The sequence below is a fragment of the Schistocerca serialis genome, chromosome 7, assembly GCF_023864345.2.
Source record: "Schistocerca serialis cubense isolate TAMUIC-IGC-003099 chromosome 7, iqSchSeri2.2, whole genome shotgun sequence".
NCBI classification, from domain to species: Eukaryota; Metazoa; Arthropoda; class Insecta; order Orthoptera; family Acrididae; genus Schistocerca; species Schistocerca serialis.
The window spans coordinates 169979325-169996843 of record NC_064644.1 but is presented as its reverse complement, the minus strand read 5'-3'; the positions used below and the strand labels follow the sequence as shown (position 1 = coordinate 169996843).

General features: G+C 45.8%; 1 protein-coding gene across 1 annotated transcript in view; it reads right to left on the bottom strand.

Annotated features, from left to right (window-relative positions):
- Positions 1-17519, bottom strand: part of LOC126412367 (leucine-rich repeat-containing protein 38-like) — a 44509-nt gene that overhangs the window by 14216 nt on the left and 12774 nt on the right. The window contains exon 2 of the mRNA XM_050081934.1: positions 3474-3832. Coding sequence (XP_049937891.1) covers positions 3474-3832 — 359 coding nt within the window. The remainder of the gene's footprint in view (positions 1-3473; positions 3833-17519) is intronic.

Below are 17519 nucleotides of genomic sequence, written 5' to 3'. Positions count from 1 at the left end.
TCGCGTGACGATCGAGGAGTACGTACTGGATGGTAACCGAGAGAGGTGGTGGCGCGAGCGGGGTCCTGTTGTTGGGGGTCGTCAACTGCTCGCCACGTGATTTGCCCGACCTCTTGGCTGTCAGGGGTTCAGTCTGCCTTACACGCATGTACGTGGCTTATGAAGCTTAGAAGCCGTGGTGCAGGAGATCAGCGCGCAGGACCGTATATCTTCTTATCGGCCGTTGAAACCACTGGCAGCGGTTGGCTCTGACGAGCATTTGGAAGTGCAACGTGTTCCCTGCGCTGTGGTGGAGTGTGAGAAGGGGGTTTTTCAAGTTCTAGTGAAGTGTATGAGTTTCTTCACCAGTGGTTTTGTTGGGGTCGTCCCACCAAAGTTTTCGTTTGCCTGTCCGCGGGAATGTGGTAATTGCTTCTTGGCCGGGCCGATTTCATTCACACCTCGATTGGGTGATTTAGGGTCGGTGTCGCGGGTCTCTGTGGCTCGGAGTCTGTGCAGGCACCGCCCTTGCTACATCTTCTGGTTTTGAGTAACTCGGGGAGGTGGTGGCTTGTAATGGAAGTCTTGGGGCTGATCTGCTGTGGCCCTGTAGACCACCAGTAACTATCCCGCCTATTGTCATTTGGGCCGCTTTACACGTGTCACTCCCTCACCGAGCTAAAGAAATTTTTTTTGGGAACTGCCTTTAATGTGAAGGTTTGTGTGCTGGCTTATTCACGTTTATCTTGTAGCAACTGACAGGTGTAATATAAGTTATTTAACTGGCGAGAAGAACTATTTTAGCTTTAGTACAAACTAGCTACTTAAAGGTGTTTTTTAAAGGAATTGTTCTCTTATAGATATAACAAGTTTAAAATCTTATGATTGGGAAGTTGTTAACGTCATACCCTGCAATATCCTTTACATAGAGAAAATTTGCCAGCTATTTAAAAGAGTTTTTTCAATTGTTGTCTTATATATATAAAGTTAAAATCCTACTATTGAGAAGTTGTTAACGTCATACCTGGGAATCTCCTTTTCATAAAGAAAATTTGTCAGCTATTCGAAATTGTTTTTGAAATTGTTTTTTGTGTTAAAATGCCAGACTTAATTTTTTTTATAGAGAAAGCCTTTACAATAAAAAGATAACCGTAGCAGCGTGTGTTATTTCACCAGCACCTCCTGGCCCCTACTTCCACGATATCGTTTTTGGAATAACATGTGTACTTGAGTTGTTGTTTGTGAACCGCCCTAATTGATGGTTCACATGCGAAGCAAGAAGTCAACCGTACCAAACGAGTGAGTTTGAAAGGGGTCAAATTGTGGCTTACTGAGTGACGGGACGGTCCTTTCGGAGAATTGCCACAGACCTAGGACGTGCTTCGTCAGTTGTGCGACGATGCTGGTATCAGTGATCAAGTGAATATTCTCACACCCCTAGGCGAGATTCCAGACATTCGCGCAAGACAACGCCCGCCAGGATCGTCGTATTGCAAGGGCAGCAGTAGCAGCAAAAAAAAAGCTTCAAATGGCTCTAAGCACTATGAGACTTAACATCTGAGGTCATCAGTTCCCTATACTTAGAACTACTTAAACCTAACTAACCTAAGGACATCACACACATCCATGCCCGAGGCAGGATTCGAACCTGCCACTGTAGCAGCATCGCGGTTCCGGACTGAAGCACCTAGAACCGCTCGGCCACAGCGGCCGGTCAGCAGTAGCAGATCGTACAGCTGCCACAGCACAGGTAAGAGGGCTTGTGAGCCCAGACATGTCAACTCGAACTACTGTGAACTACTCGCTAGCAGTGGGAGTACCGGCACGCACACCTCTATCCCGTCTTCCACTCACGCTGCAGCATCGACGTGCACGGCGCGACTGGTGCCATCAGAGTAACACTTGGAAGAGGGAATGGTGCGCACTGATCTTCAGCGTTGAGAGCATATTCTGCCTGTACTCAAGTGATTGTCGTTTGAACGTTCGACCTCGGCCTGGTGAGCGCTGTCTCTTAGTGCGACCAAACCCTAGGCCTTATCGTGCTCGGATACCCGAAGTGGTTAAGGCTACCGCTCGTGTAAAGCGGTAAACCAGTGCTCGAGATCCTTCTCTGACACAAATTTTCACTTGTCGCCCGATTGGCCAATAATTTCGTTGCATTTCATGACAAAACAAAACAAAATTAAGGTCACATACTTCCAGGACAGCAAAAGAAAAAAAAAAGAAACATACGAATGGATTTGAACACAGGTACTACAATGAGACCTTGTGCCCTTTTACACTGCGCCAGCGCTTCACTTGATGTTACACCGATCGGGCGGGTTGACGATATCGAGTCGAAACTTTGACCGTCATTTTCATGCAAGCTACTGAGAGTTGGCACCTAAGCCAAAATAAAGTTCTCTTTATTTTCGCCGTACTTTCACCCTGAGAAGTTTAGACTGTATCAGAGAGCGACCTATGGTTGGTTCCCCTTGAGAGACTTTCTTTCTGCTAGTATCATATCAACTTACACCACTTGTTACGGAGCACCCTGTATATCCGGTATAGTTCAAACTTCGCCGTGGATTCTGGTATCTGGCACAGCTAACATGTTGATATTTCTAATTGGTGTGGTTTGAGGATATGGAGATGAAGAGAAAGTGGAAATTGCTTGTGTGAGTACGTTTCTGAGGACCAGAGGAAAGGTATATTGTTGAGTGATTAGTTTGCTGGATGCGTACTGGGGAGGCGGCGGTGGGGTGGGTAGACTGCTGTGGCCTGTTGTGGGGTTGTAAACCACTGAGAGCTATGGCGGGACGAAATCTCTCCGTCGTTTCTAGGTTCCCCGTTTAATACACAATACACAGTGGTATTTGAACGTCGTTGGGTACACTGCTTCTTCACCCCCCACAGTGATTCTTAACACACAGTAAGTGATGTTTGTACCTTGTTTGATTGAAATCGTTGCAGTGGTTTAGGAGGAGATTTGGAACATACATATATAAATATACACATACATATACTTCTTTTTTTGTAATTTGTATGGATGCAACACTGTTTATTCATTTGCCTTTCCACTTCATTGTACATATTCTCAATAAAAGATTTGTGTATGGATTAATGTAATAGATGAAAATGGGACAAAATATTACATTATGTTGTTATGGTTCATTCCAAACCTGACATTAATGACAGTAAAAGGTATGTAAGTGACATCGTTAGAGGCAGAAGGGTGTAAGTGGCAAGCAGATTAGTCGTATAAACAGTACTGACAACATCATTTTAATTTTTCTTTAATGGTTCAAATGCCTCTGAGCACTATGGGACTCAACTGCTGTGGTTATCAGTCCCCTAGAACTTAGAACTACTTAAACCTAACTAACCTAAGGACATCACACACATCCATGCCCGAGGCAGGATTCGAACCTGCGACCGTAGCAGTCCCACGGTTCCGGACTGCGCGCCTAGAACCGCGACACCACCGCGGCCGGCTCGATGGAAGTGGTACTCACTTGTTGGCTGATAGATCCAGCACCATCAGACTCTTCAGGGGACAGAGGTCCGAAGTGTAGAGAGACGTGATGCTGTTGTTGTTCAGGTAGATGGACTTGAGGTCGGCCAGTCTGGACGAGACGAAGTGGGTGTTTGAGACGCGGTTTCCGGCCATTCTGAGGCGGGTCGCGTCCGTCGGTACGTTCAGTGGCAGGCGTGAGCAGCCAACGCAGCGGTACGTGTGGGCTTCTTCCTTCCAGCACTTGCACTGCATCGGACTGGACGCCGACACACTGGCCAACAGCCAGACTGCCAACAGCAGCCGCCAACACTGCGACCGGGCCACCACAGATGGGACATCAAAGAGCAGATCCATTGTCTGCAAAAAACAGAGAAGGAGGTTCGAGGAGCTGTGGCTACTGTCACGACCGGCTTCAAGACGCGAGGGCCCGTATCACTGATGACCTGCTGAGCCCCGTAATCAGCAATATACAGGGTGTTACAAAAAGGTACGGCCAAACTTTCAGGAAACATTCCTCACACACAAAGAAAGAAAATATGTTATGTGGACATGTGTCCGGAAACGCTTATTTTCCACGTTAGAGCTCATTTTATTACTTCTCTTCAAATCACATTAATCATGGAATGGAAACACACAGCAACAGAACGTACCAGCGTGACTTCAAACACTTTGTTACAGGAAATTTTCAAAATGTCGTCCGTTAGCGAGGAAACATGCATCCAGCCTCTGTCGCATGGAATCCCTGATGCGCTGATGCAGCCCTGGAGAATGGTGTATTGTATCACATCCGTCCACAATACGTCACGAAGAGTCTCTACATTTGGTACCGGGGTTGCGTACACAAGAGTTTTCAAATGTCCCCATAAATGAAAGTCAAGAGGGTTGAGGTCAGGAGAGCGTGGAGGCCATGGAATTGGTCCGCCTCTACCAATCCATCGGTCACCGAATCTGTTGTTGAGAAGCGTACGACTGAAATGTGCAGGAGCTCAATCGTGCATGAACCACATGTTGTGTCGTACTTGTAAAGGCACATGTTCTAGCAGCACAGGTAGAGTATCCCGTATGAAATCACGATAATGTGCTTCATTGAGCGTAGGTGGAAGAACATGGGGCCCAATCAAGACATCACCAACAATGCCTGCCCAAACGTTCACAGAAAATCTGTGTTGATGACGTGATTGCACAATTGCGTGCGCATTCTCGTCAGCCCACACGTGTTGATTGTGAAAATTTACAATTTGATCACGTTGGAATGAAACCTCATCCGTAAAGAGAACATTTGCACTGAAATGAGGATTGACACATTGTTGGATGAACCATTCGCAGAAGTGTACCCGTGGAGGCCAATCAGCTGCTCATAGTGCCTGCACACGCTGTACATGGTACGGAAACAACTGGTTCTCCCGTAGCACTCTCCATACAGTCACATGGTCAACGTTACCTTGTACAGCAGCAACTTCTCTGACGCTGACATTAGGGTTATCGTCAACTGCACGAAGAATTGCCTCGTCCATTGCAGGTCCTCGTCGTTCTACAGGGTGTTTCAAAAATGACCGGTATATTTGAAACGGCAATAAAAACTAAACGAGCAGCGATAGAAATACACTATTTGTTGCAATATGCTTGGGACAACAGTACATTTTCAGGCTGACAAACTTTCGAAATTACAGTAGTTACAATTTTCAACAACAGATGGCGCTGCGGTCTGGGAAACTCTATAGTACGATATTTTCCACATATCCACCATGCGTAGCAATAATATGGCGTAGTCTCTGAATGAAATTACCCGAAACCTTTGACAACGTGTCTGGCGGAATGGCTTCACATGCAGATGAGATGTACTGCTTCAGCTGTTCAATTGTTTCTGGATTCTGGCGGTACACCTGGTCTTTCAAGTGTCCCCACAGAAAGAAGTCACAGGGGTTCATGTCTGGCGAATAGGGAGGCCAATCCACGCCGCCTCCTGTATGTTTCGGATAGCCCAAAGCAATCACACGATCATCGAAATATTCATTCAGGAAATTAAATACGTCGGCCGTGCGATGTGGTCGGGCACCATCTTGCATAAACCACGAGGTGTTCGCAGTGCCGTCTAAGGCAGTTTGTACCGCTACAAATTCACGAAGAATGTCCAGATAGCGTGATGCAGTAATCGTTTCGGATCTGAAAAATGGGCCAATCATTCCTTTGGAAGAAATGGCGGCCCAGACCAGTACTTTTTGAGGATGCAGGGACGATGGGACTGCAACATGGGGCTTTTCGGTTCCCCATATGCGCCAGTTCTGTTTATTGACGAAGCCGTCCAGGTAAAAATAAGCTTTGTCAGTAAACCAAATGCTGCCCACATGCATATCGCCGTCATCAATCCTGTGCACTGTATAGTTAGCGAATGTCTCTCGTGCAGCAATGGTAGCGGCGCTGAGGGGTTGCCGTGTTTGAATTTTGTATGGATAGAGGCGCATGAGACGATACGTGGACGTTGGCGTCATTTGGACCGCAGCTGCAACACGGCGAACGGAAACCCGATGCAGCTGTTGGATCACCTGCTGCACTAGCTGCGCGTTGCTCTCTGTGGTTGCCGTACACGGTCGCCCTACCTTTCCAGGACGTTCATCCGTCATGTTCCCAGTCCGTTGAAATTTTTCAAACAGATCCTTTATTGTATCGCTTTTCGGTCCTTTGGTTACATTAAACCTCCGTTGAAAACTTCGTCTTGTTGCAACAACACTGTGTTCTAGGCGGTGGAATTCCAACACCAGAAAAATCCTCTGTTCTAAGGAATAAACTACGTTGTCTACAGCACACTTGCACGTTGTGAACAGCACACACTTACAGCAGAAAGACGACATACAGAATGGCGCACCCACAGACTGCGTTGTCGTCTATATCTTTCACATCCCTTGCAGCGCCATCTGTTGTTGAAAATTGTAACTACCGTAATTTCGAAAGTTTGTCTGCCTGAAAATGTAATGTTGTCCCAAGCATATTGCAACAAACGGTGTATTTCTATCGCTGCTCGTTTAGTTTTTATTGCCGTTTCAAATATATCGGTCATTTTTGAAACACCCTGTAGGTCTCCCCCAGTAGCGAGCCATAGGCTAGAATGTTCCGTGCTCCCTAAGACGCCGATCAATTGCTTCGAACGTCTTCCTGTCGGGACACCTTCGTTCTGGAAATCTGTCTCAATACAAACGTACCGCGGGGCATCTGCCAACTCCGCATTTGTAAACATTGCACTGACTGCAAAACCACGTTCGTGATGAACACTAACCTGTTGATGCTACGTACTGATGTGCTTGATGCTAGTACTGAAGAGCAATGAGTCGCATGTCAACACAAGCACCGAAGTCAACATTACCTTCCTTCAATTTGGCCAACTGGCGGTGAATCGAGGAAGTACAGTACATACTGACGAAACTAAAATGAGCTCTAACATAGAAATTAAGCGTTTCCAGACACATGTCCACATAACACCTTTTCTTTATTTGTGTGTGAGGAATGTTTCCTGAAAGTTTGGCCGTACCTTTTTGTAACACCCTGTATACCCTTTATTTTTAAACTTACAATGTTGGTGCATAAGTTCATACCGTTTTATACACGTTTAATCAACATAACAGATACATGTAACAGAGACTTTACTCATCAATAATAGGGGAACTCGGGGCGGAACGGGATACTTAATGTTTAACAATTTCTATAAAATAAGGGAACACAAGGAAACACTTCTTAAAGTGATAAGAAAACACCTTGTAGTGTAACCTAATGTACCTTATTTTAAAATCACTTAAAACAATACATTTTGCATTTTTTTTACAATTTTTCAAAGAATGTCTTGCATATTTCCCGCTCCGCCCAGCCCACGGGGCAGAATGGGATAAGAGTATTTTTTGTTAAATTATTGCATAAAAGTTGAATTTGAATTATTAATATCGTATTAAACTATGGCAAAATGTTGTATAACAGGCAAATCAGACTAAGGAATGTGTAATTTAAACAATTAAAAAGTAATTCTTCAATATAAGAAAATATTTTAATGTCATTCTGAAAAGTGTACAATGCTTAATAACCACCAAACCACTAACTACTAGCCCTTTCGACAATAGTCACAAATCAGTGTTTCCTCTTCATCTTCACTGTCTATGCCAGCACACGAATTGTGTGCCCACTCTGGCATGCGACCCAGCCCTCATTAGAAACGGAGTAGAGGTCCCCACAGTAGAGACACTCAGAATCCTCTCTCTCTGATTCTCTCTTCTCCATCATCTTCTTCCTTTTATTTTTCTTAAGGTCTTTGATGTCCTCTGATTTGGTTTTCTTGGGTGTACAGTTTGATATTTTTGCCGTAAGTTGCATTGCACCTGACGTCTCTGTCCTGACATTGTTCATATTTGTGCACCCTCCTCCTTTCTGTAGGCCCACATTACGTGCGACAGCATTCGGCAGTTCCTTCTTACAAGGAGAATCTGTTAATACGATGGTTTTTCCTTTTCGTCTTGTAGTCCGCCGAGTATTTTGACAGATCAGTGGGATTGGAATGACAGCCTTGAGCGATACCTGGAAAGCTGAGCTGTTCGGTGAACATAGCTGGTTGGGAGAGCCTGGCATCCATGGACATCCAGGCTGGGTTTGCTTTCTACTTGCATCAAAATATGACGGTGCAGAACGGGACACTATCCCATTCTGCCCCGTCCCGTTCCGCCCCAAGAGCACTTTTCATGTTAACAACTTTTATGGAGTGTAATAACTGACGTATTTAAACACATTAAATAACTAAAGTCTAACAAATGCCATGCACTTTAAGGGAATGTGTCATTTCAGGGTATACAATTAACAATTAACAGCTTACCTGGCGTTGAAATCCACCAAACGTTAGAATAACGCAAGCGGTAACGTGACGGACAACAATTCACTTACACTCCTGGAAATGGAAAAAAGAACACATTGACACCGGTGTGTCAGACCCACCATACTTGCTCCGGACACTGCGAGAGGGCTGTACAAGCAATGATCACACGCACGGCACAGCGGACACACCAGGAACCGCGGTGTTGGCCGTCGAATGGCGCTAGCTGCGCAGCATTTGTGCACCGCCGCCGTCAGTGTCAGCCAGTTTGCCGTGGCATACGGAGCTCCATCGCAGTCTTTAACACTGGTAGCATGCCGCGACAGCGTGGACGTGAACCGTATGTGCAGTTGACGGACTTTGAGCGAGGGCGTATAGTGGGCATGCGGGAGGCCGGGTGGACGTACCGCCGAATTGCTCAACACGTGGGGCGTGAGGTCTCCACAGTACATCGATGTTGTCGCCAGTGGTCGGCGGAAGGTGCATGTGCCCGTCGACCTGGGACCGGACCGCAGCGACGCACGGATGCACGCCAAGACCGTAGGATCCTACGCAGTGCCGTAGGGGACCGCACCGCCAGTTCCCAGCAAATTAGGGACACTGTTGCTCCTGGGGTATCGGCGAGGACCATTCGCAACCGTCTCCATGAAGCTGGGCTACGGTCCCGCACACCGTTAGGCCGTCTTCCGCTCGCGCCCCAACATCGTGCAGCCCGCCTCCAGTGGTGTCGCGACAGGCGTGAATGGAGGGACGAATGGAGACGTGTCGGCTTCAGCGATGAGAGTCGCTTCTGCCTTGGTGCCAATGATGGTCGTATGCGTGTTTGGCGCCGTGCAGGTGAGCGCCACAATCAGGACTGCATACGACCGAGGCACACAGGGCCAACACCCGGCATCATGGTGTGGGGAGCGATCTCCTACACTGGCCGTACACCACTGGTGATCGTCGAGGGGACACTGAATAGTGCACGGTACATCCAAACCGTCATCGAACCCATCGTTCTACCATTCCTAGACCGGCAAGGGAACTTGCTGTTCCAACAGGACAATGCACGTCCGCATGTATCCCGTGCCACCCAACGTGCTCTAGAAGGTGTAAGTCAACTACCCTGGCCAGCAAGATCTCCGGATCTGTCCCCCATTGAGCATGTTTGGGACTGGATGAAGCGTCGTCTCACGCGGTCTGCACGTCCAGCACGAACGCTGGTCCAACTGAGGCGCCAGGTGGAAATGGCATGGCAAGTCGTTCCACAGGACTACATCCAGCATCTCTACGATCGTCTCCATGGGAGAATAGCAGCCTGCATTGCTGCGAAAGGTGGATATACACTGTACTAGTGCCGACATTGTGCATGCTCTGTTGCCTGTGTCTATGTGCCTGTGGTTCTGTCAGTGTGATCATGTGATGTATCTGACCCCAGGAATGTGTCAACAAAGTTTCCCCTTCCTGGGACAATGAATTCACGGTGTTCTTATTTCAATTTCCAGGAGTGTAGATCTCGCACTTCAAACTAAATCAGAATGGCTGCCCTCACTTCCCTTCCACTCGGAGAAATAGTTACATGCCCATACAACAGGTTGCAACACTGTCCAGTCTAGAAAAGAGCAATTTCCCATTGTGCCTCGCTATCCCGTTCTGCCCCGAGTACCCCTGTATTACCTTTCACTATTTACAACTGGCTCCCAACGCAGGGGTAACTTTTCGATTCCGCGACTGTAGAGGTCACGTGGTTTTGAGGCGAAGAACTCGTCGAGCCATGTTCGGGGCGCATTTTCATCCAGAGAGGTAATTCCTTGAGAGTTGCTTGATAGAGAGTCGATAAGGTGGGTGCGGAATGACTTGCCAACTCCTGCATATTGTTTTTCGTCAGTCTAGCAGAATACGGTCGGGCGTGATCGTTGAGCAGCGTCGCTTCACGCAGTCTTCCTGGTCGTTGTTCTTGGACTGCGTCTGCAAGACGTCTCAGCTGTTGACAATAAATGTCAACAGAGGTGGTTACAACTCGGGGAAGCAATGCGTAGTGCAACACACCGTCACCGTTCCACCAGACACATAACATTATTTTTTTGTGGATGTGCGGAGGTCTTTGTGTAGGAAGTTGATGCTTTGCCTCGGCTCGGCCATTACTTTCTTTTCTTTGTGTTAGCATAAAGGCACTATTCCTCGTCAGCAGTAACGATACGGTTTGGGAATGATCGGTGTTGCTCACGAGCCAATTGATGACGAACAAGCATAGGTGCACATATGACCACCCGCCTGTTTGAGTGATTTTGGGTTATAGTATTCAGCACCCATACACCTGATTTTTGAACCGTACCCGTTGCATGTAAATGCCGCGTGGGATTAGCCGAGCGGTCTTGGGCGCTGCAGTCATACTCTGTGCGGCAGGTCCCGGCGGAGGTTTGAGTCCTCTCTCGGGAATGGGTCTGTGTGTTTGTCCTTAGGATAATTTAGGTTAAGTAGTGCGTAAGCTTAGGGACTGATGACCTTAGCAGTTTTTCTTTTTTTTTTTTTTTTTAATGTTATGGGATTCAACAGCTAAGGTCATCAGTCTCTTAGCTTACACACTACTTAACCTAAATTATCCTAAGGACAAACACACACACCCATGTCCGAGGGAGGACTCGAACCTCCGCCGGGACCAGCGGCACAGTCCCTGACTGCAGCGCTCGGCTAATCCCGCGCGGCCCTTAGCAGTTAAGTCCCATAAGATATCACACACATCTGAACTTGAACTTACAAGTAAATGCCACACGACGGAGGAATAATCACAGTTCATCACATTTGGCCGTTCTCGAGTGCACTGACGCGGATCATTGTGTATTAATGCGTTTAGAGGATCTTCATAGAACCCCACAGGTCTTCCTCAAGTCACTAATGTCAAAACGACCCTCCTGATAACGAGAAAACCATTTTTCTAACGTGTTCCATCGAAAGGCATTATCCCCAGACACCGCAAAAATGTTTCTGGGTGCTTCTTCTCCTGTCACTCCTCTATTTGACGAATAGAGAAGAATTTTTTTGTATCGGAAATGTTCTAATTTCTACACTTGGCACTCTATTTTCTAGTGTCCACAGCTCCTCTCACTGTCTCCAGACGAAAAAATGGCAATACGTAAACTTAGCCAGCTACAGTGAAGCACAAATGAAAAATGACAATCGATAAACGAACCCAGAGCGGTTGAAATACCAACGTGTAAAACAAAAGCTCTAGGAACTTATGCAGCAAGGTAATATTATTTTACTTAGACAAGAAACGTAAAGGAAACGTCTAATACAATTTTGTTTCACTGATTTTGCATTTTACAAATACGAGTCTTTAATATTTTATAATTTTTTAGGTCCGGTTGGTTGTGAAATCGAAACTATAGTGAAAATCAAAAATGTTTTATTTGCAGCACTTAGCTACATGTTCCAAACACTTCTCTACATAGTCGCCAGTCTGTTTTACGCATTTATAGTACACCCTCGTCATAGAAGACCACCTGTGCTAACTTCCAATTCTCCGTGTTGGTCTGCTGCTCGTTGACTGTGCGAAAATGCTGCCATTGCTTCATGTGAGCGAAGAGATGAAAATCAGATGGAATCCAGTCGCGGCTGTAGAGGAGGCGATCAAATACTTGCATGCACCATGAACGTCTGTATGTCCTGCGTCAAAGTTCCAGCATCACTACTGCACTTTGTTGTCACACATGACAGGTACGTTATGTGGCCTGCATGTAATCAGGCGGAACTCCTCAACATGAAGAAATCGAATAACAGCATTCACTTCATACTGGGCAGGGCCCACTATTGATTTATTAATGTGAAAGAGAGCGTGGGGAAAGAAGGGGAAGGATAGGTGGGAAACTAGTGACTTTCATCCGCACAGCCGGCCGGGGTGGTCGTGCGGTTCTAACCACTACAGTCTGGAACCACGTGACCGCTACGGTCGCAGGTTCGAATCCTGCCTCGGGCAGGATTCGAACCAGCGACCGCAGCAGTCGCGCGGTTCCAGACTGTAGCGCCTAGAACGGCGCGGCCACTCCGGCCGGCACACCTTCGCAGGCGCTCTTGTCTGTGATGCAGCGTCAAGGGTAACCGCAGCCATGGTCTCCCAGCTGATAGTCCATGCTACTGCAAAAGTCGTCGAACTGTCCGTGCAGATGATTGTTGTCTTGCAAACGTCCCCATCTGTCGACTCAGGGATCGAGACGTGGCTGCACGATCCGTTACAGCCATTGAGATAAGATGCTTGTCATTACGACTGCTAGTGATACGAGGCCGTTGGGATCCAGCACGGCGTTCCGTATTACCCTACTGAACCCACCGATTCCATATTCTGCTCACAGTCACTGGATTTCGACCCACGCGAGCAGCAATGTCGCGATACGATAAACCGCAATCACGATAGGCTACAATCCGACCTTTATCAAAGTCGGAAACTTGATGATACGCATTTCTCCTTCTCACAGGAGGCATCACAACAACGTTTCACCAGGCAACGCCGGTCAACTATAATGTTTTTGTATGAGAAATCGGTTGGAAACTTTCCTCATGTCAGCACGTTGTAGATGTCGCCACCGGCGCCAACCTTATGTGAATGCTCTGAAAAGCTGATCATTTGCATATCACAGCATCTTCTTCCTGTCGGTTAAATTTCGCGTCCGTAGCACGTCACCTTCGTGGTGCAGAAATTTCAATGGCCAGTAGTGCACATTTCTGTAAGAGTGTGACGACTCTTTGAAGTTTGTTTCAGTGCGGATACCCTAATATCGTACTGGAATCAATAATTCGCAAGTATTGGGTTGATGGACGAGGGACGCTGCATTGCAGCGTTCGATAATTTGGAAATTTGAGTCGCTCATGGACCGCGTCCGGATAGCCGAAGCGGTTAAGGCAAGCACTCATGAAAGGCGGTAAATCTGGTTCGAGTCGCAGTACAGCACAGATTTTCAGCTTTCTCCATTGCATTACTACAGTGCCCTGTGTGGCTGAATGTCATGAGTTTCCTACCCATCCTTTCCCCCATTCTTTCCCCTTCCTATATTTCACAAAAAAATATTCACCAGCTGCGTCATCACGTGTGGCGTCTGTTCTGCCTGATAGGCCCCACAGAACAGGCACCACTCACATATATACTATTGTTCTGGGCATATCTGGGTGCTCACTGTGTGCTCAGAACTAAAAAGTGCGACGTAACGCGATCGACGGACATACTAGAGACACTGCGCAATACACCTGCGCAAAGTTTTGGCGGATTTTCACAGTGGGTTTAATTTTGTGACCGATAGACACTAGAAAAAAAAACGCTCGTAAATAATAGTCACATGACATAATTGTTGGTAGTCAAAAGTGTGTAAACAGAATTATTTCCTGTTTCAGAACAAGTATTATAGTCAGTCTGATGGCCTACATATGAGTTCACCCCTTAGTTCTATACTATCTGGAATTCTCATGGACGTTCCGAACAAATTTCCTAACAGAAAGAACCACTGAAGACCGAAGTTAAGCACTGGTTCAGGAAAGTGGATGATGCGCTGCGTTTATGGACCAGTACCACCAGGAAAGTTGCAGCATTACAAAATTGTAGCGAAATACAGGAAGGTCTGCAGCGGATAGGCACTTGGTGCAGGGAGTGCAACTGACCCTTAACATAGACAAATGTAATGTATTGCGAATACATAGAAAGAAGGATCCTTTATTGTATGATTATATGATAGCGGAACAAACACTGGTAGCAGTTACTTCTGTAAAATATCTGGGAGTATGCGTGCGGAACGATTTGAAGTGGAACGATCATATAAAATTGATTGTTGGTAAGGCGGGTACCAGGTTGAGATACATTGGGAGAGTGCTTAGAAAATGTAGTCCATCAACAAAGGAGGTGGCTTACAAAACACTCGTTCGACCTATACTTGAGTATTGCTCATCAGTGTGGGATCCGTACCAGATCGGGTTGACGGAGGAGATAGAGATGATCCAAAGAAGAGCGGCGCGTTTCGTCACAGGGTTATTTGGTAAGCGTGATAGCGTTACGGAGATGTTTAGCAAACTCAAGTGGCAGACTCTGCAAGAGAGGCGCTCTGCATCGTGGTGTAGCTTGCTGTCCAGGTTCCGAGAGGGTGCGTTTCTGGATGAGGTATCGAACATATTGCTTCCCCCTACTTATACCTCCCGAGGATATCACGAATGTAAAATCAGAGAGATTCGAGCGCGCTCGGAGGCTTTCCGGCAGTCGTTCTTCCCGCGAACCGTACACGACTGGAACAGGAAAGGGAGGTAATGACGGTGGCACGTAAAGTGCCTTCCGCCACACACCGATGGATGGCTTGCGGAGTATAAATGTAGATGTAGATGTAGAAAGTAGGTAAGTTACTAAAATATTTCAACTCTCAACATAAGAAAATTCAGTTTAATATGGAGCTGGAGACTCTCCTATAAACTTCTTGGTCTTTGATATAGACATTAGCACAAGGAGACACTTAATTAGACATTACAGAAAAAAACGTAGGTACAGATACGGTAATCTAGACAGCCACAAACATGCAGCTTTCCATTCGATGGTGGGTCACTCACATCCGTTCCATTATCTGGATCAGCCTTTCAGATAGAACTACAGACCATGAAACATATCGCTTCCGGCATTGCCTTTCACTCTTTTTTGATTGATAACATACTACGAAAAAAGAAAATACGTAACATTATACCAATTTCATACGCTGTCCAACGGCAGTCAGTCAATAGTTACAAAAACTGGTGCAAACTCCCCAATATTGGCAGCATTTCTGATAATCTTGCAGAAAATCTAATGTCTCTCAATTACAGATCTGAATTTTATAATACCAACCGCATATCAAAATTTTTATTTAATTGCAAAGACAAACTGCCAGCCTTGACACAGTGTGGTGTGTATAAAATAACATGCAGGCAATGTGAGAAAGTATATATTGGTCACTCAGGCAGAACTGTAGTAATTAGGTTATCTGAACATTAAAGATACTGGAGATTAAGGAAGAAAGTTTCAATCTTTGCCGATCATATTTTAACAGTAAACGATTCATTTGATGTAGAATGTCAAGTTTTACATTCCGTTCAGGAAAGCAGAAAGATGACCTTTCACTCTCTTGGAAATACTGGAAATCAAGAAACATTTGTCACAATACGCCAGCTTAGTTTTAAACGATAAGACTCAATTTCCTTTTTCACCTACGTTAAACTAAGTTTTTGTTACAAATGCTACATACAAATTGTAGATTCAACTTATTTCTCAGCAGTTATTAAATATATCTATACATAAAAAACCTAATTATTTCTGTGTAACAAAAAATGATATTTCCCTCGCCATTTTACCCTTCTGTACAAATAATGTATGTGTAAGTCGCACATAACTTTATCTGTGTCTACGACATTCTATTGTCACCCGAAGATGGCCTAAAAAGCCGAAAACCTTTCCGCGACCACAAAAAAATCTAATTTTGCCACTAAAACTCCAATGAGGCCATTTGTAAACTCATAAGGCACTTAACATACCCTTTAAATGTCACGTAAAAAGCATAATAAGAAATCTATATGATAACATTTTTTCCTGTTAGTAGAGACAACTCCCATCGCCAAGAAACTTTAAACGATTGGCTGAGTACGGTTTGTCCTTGTATGATTAGATCCATTAACATTCGTGATAATTTGCAGTGCCGGGAATCGATTGCAAGCGTGGTTCTTCTTAATCTCATAAGGAAAATCCGTTTCAGACTTATCATTTAATGGTTCGTGATATGATAAAATGTTTGTCTACAACAACACGATATCACATAACAAACAGATACTCTAGAATTTATTGGGAGTGACTCATTTGCAATTTCAGCTGCACTGGAAGCTGCTCCTTCTGCACAATATCCTTAGCGTTTTGAAACTAAGCAAATGTCTCTTGAAGATTGCAAGAGGGCTACTGGAAGTTCAGTGAGATGGTACAAAATATTTTCACTGCAGGATGACAATGAAAACTTATTCATCTCCTCCACTTTGGCAAAATATCTTCGTCTGCAAATAAAAGAACATCGCATGAGGCTGGTTTTACTTGTTGTATTGGGGCGTCGAGTAGCCGTCATAAGCTCTGCCGTAAGAGAAAACTCGTGTAACTTAATGAACAGTTGTCTAGTGACCAGAGAAGTGATGACATGGTAATAGTACTTAAGTTGCAAGTGGAGCATACGTCTCAAGTTCACAGTGGCAGGCAAACAACTATTCGGGTTGGTTTGTAGGGTCTATGAATCTGCAGATTTACCGTCCTACTTTCGGAAAAATGTCATCCACACAATCCTGAAGATACCAAGGGCAGATAGGTACGAGAACTATCGCGCAATCAGCTTAACAATTCATTCATCCTAATTGGCGACAGGAATGATACACAGAAGACTGGGAATGAAAACTGAGGCTCCATTAGATGACGATCAGTTTGCTTTTAGGAAAAGAAAAGGCAACAGAAGTGCGGTTCTGACGTTGAAGTTGATTATGGAAGCAAGACTGAAAAGAAATCAAGACACGTTCATAGGATTTGTTGACCTGGAAAAAACTTTCGACGATGTCGCGAAGGGACAATGACGATAAAAACAGGGATATTAGAGCCCACACAGAGGCATACCGACAATCTTTCTTTCCACGAACAATACGAGATTGGAATAGGAGGGAGAACCGATAGAGGTACTCAAAGGGCCCTCCGCCACACACCGTCAGGTGGCTTGCGGAGTATGGATGTAGATGTAGATGTAGATGACCTCAGCAGTTTGGTCTCAAAGGAAAAGCACCGGATATAGGACATACGGGAAAACATCTCTGTGCAACAGCAACATCCATGGCACTAGAGGAAACTGTAGAGGAAGAAAACTGTAAGGGAAGGCAGAGATTGGAATATACACTCCCGGAAATAGAAAAAAGAACACATTGACACCGGTGTGTCAGACCCACCATACTTGCTCCGGACACTGCGAGAGGGCTGTACAAGCAATGATCACACGCACGGCACAGCGGACACACCAGGAACCGCGGTGTTGGCCGTCGAATGGCGCTAGCTGCGCAGCATTTGTGCACCGCCGCCGTCAGTGTCAGCCAGTTTGCCGTGGCATACGGAGCTCCATCGCAGTCTTTAACACTGGTAGCATGCCGCGACAGCGTGGACGTGAACCGTATGTGCAGTTGACGGACTTTGAGCGAGGGCGTATAGTG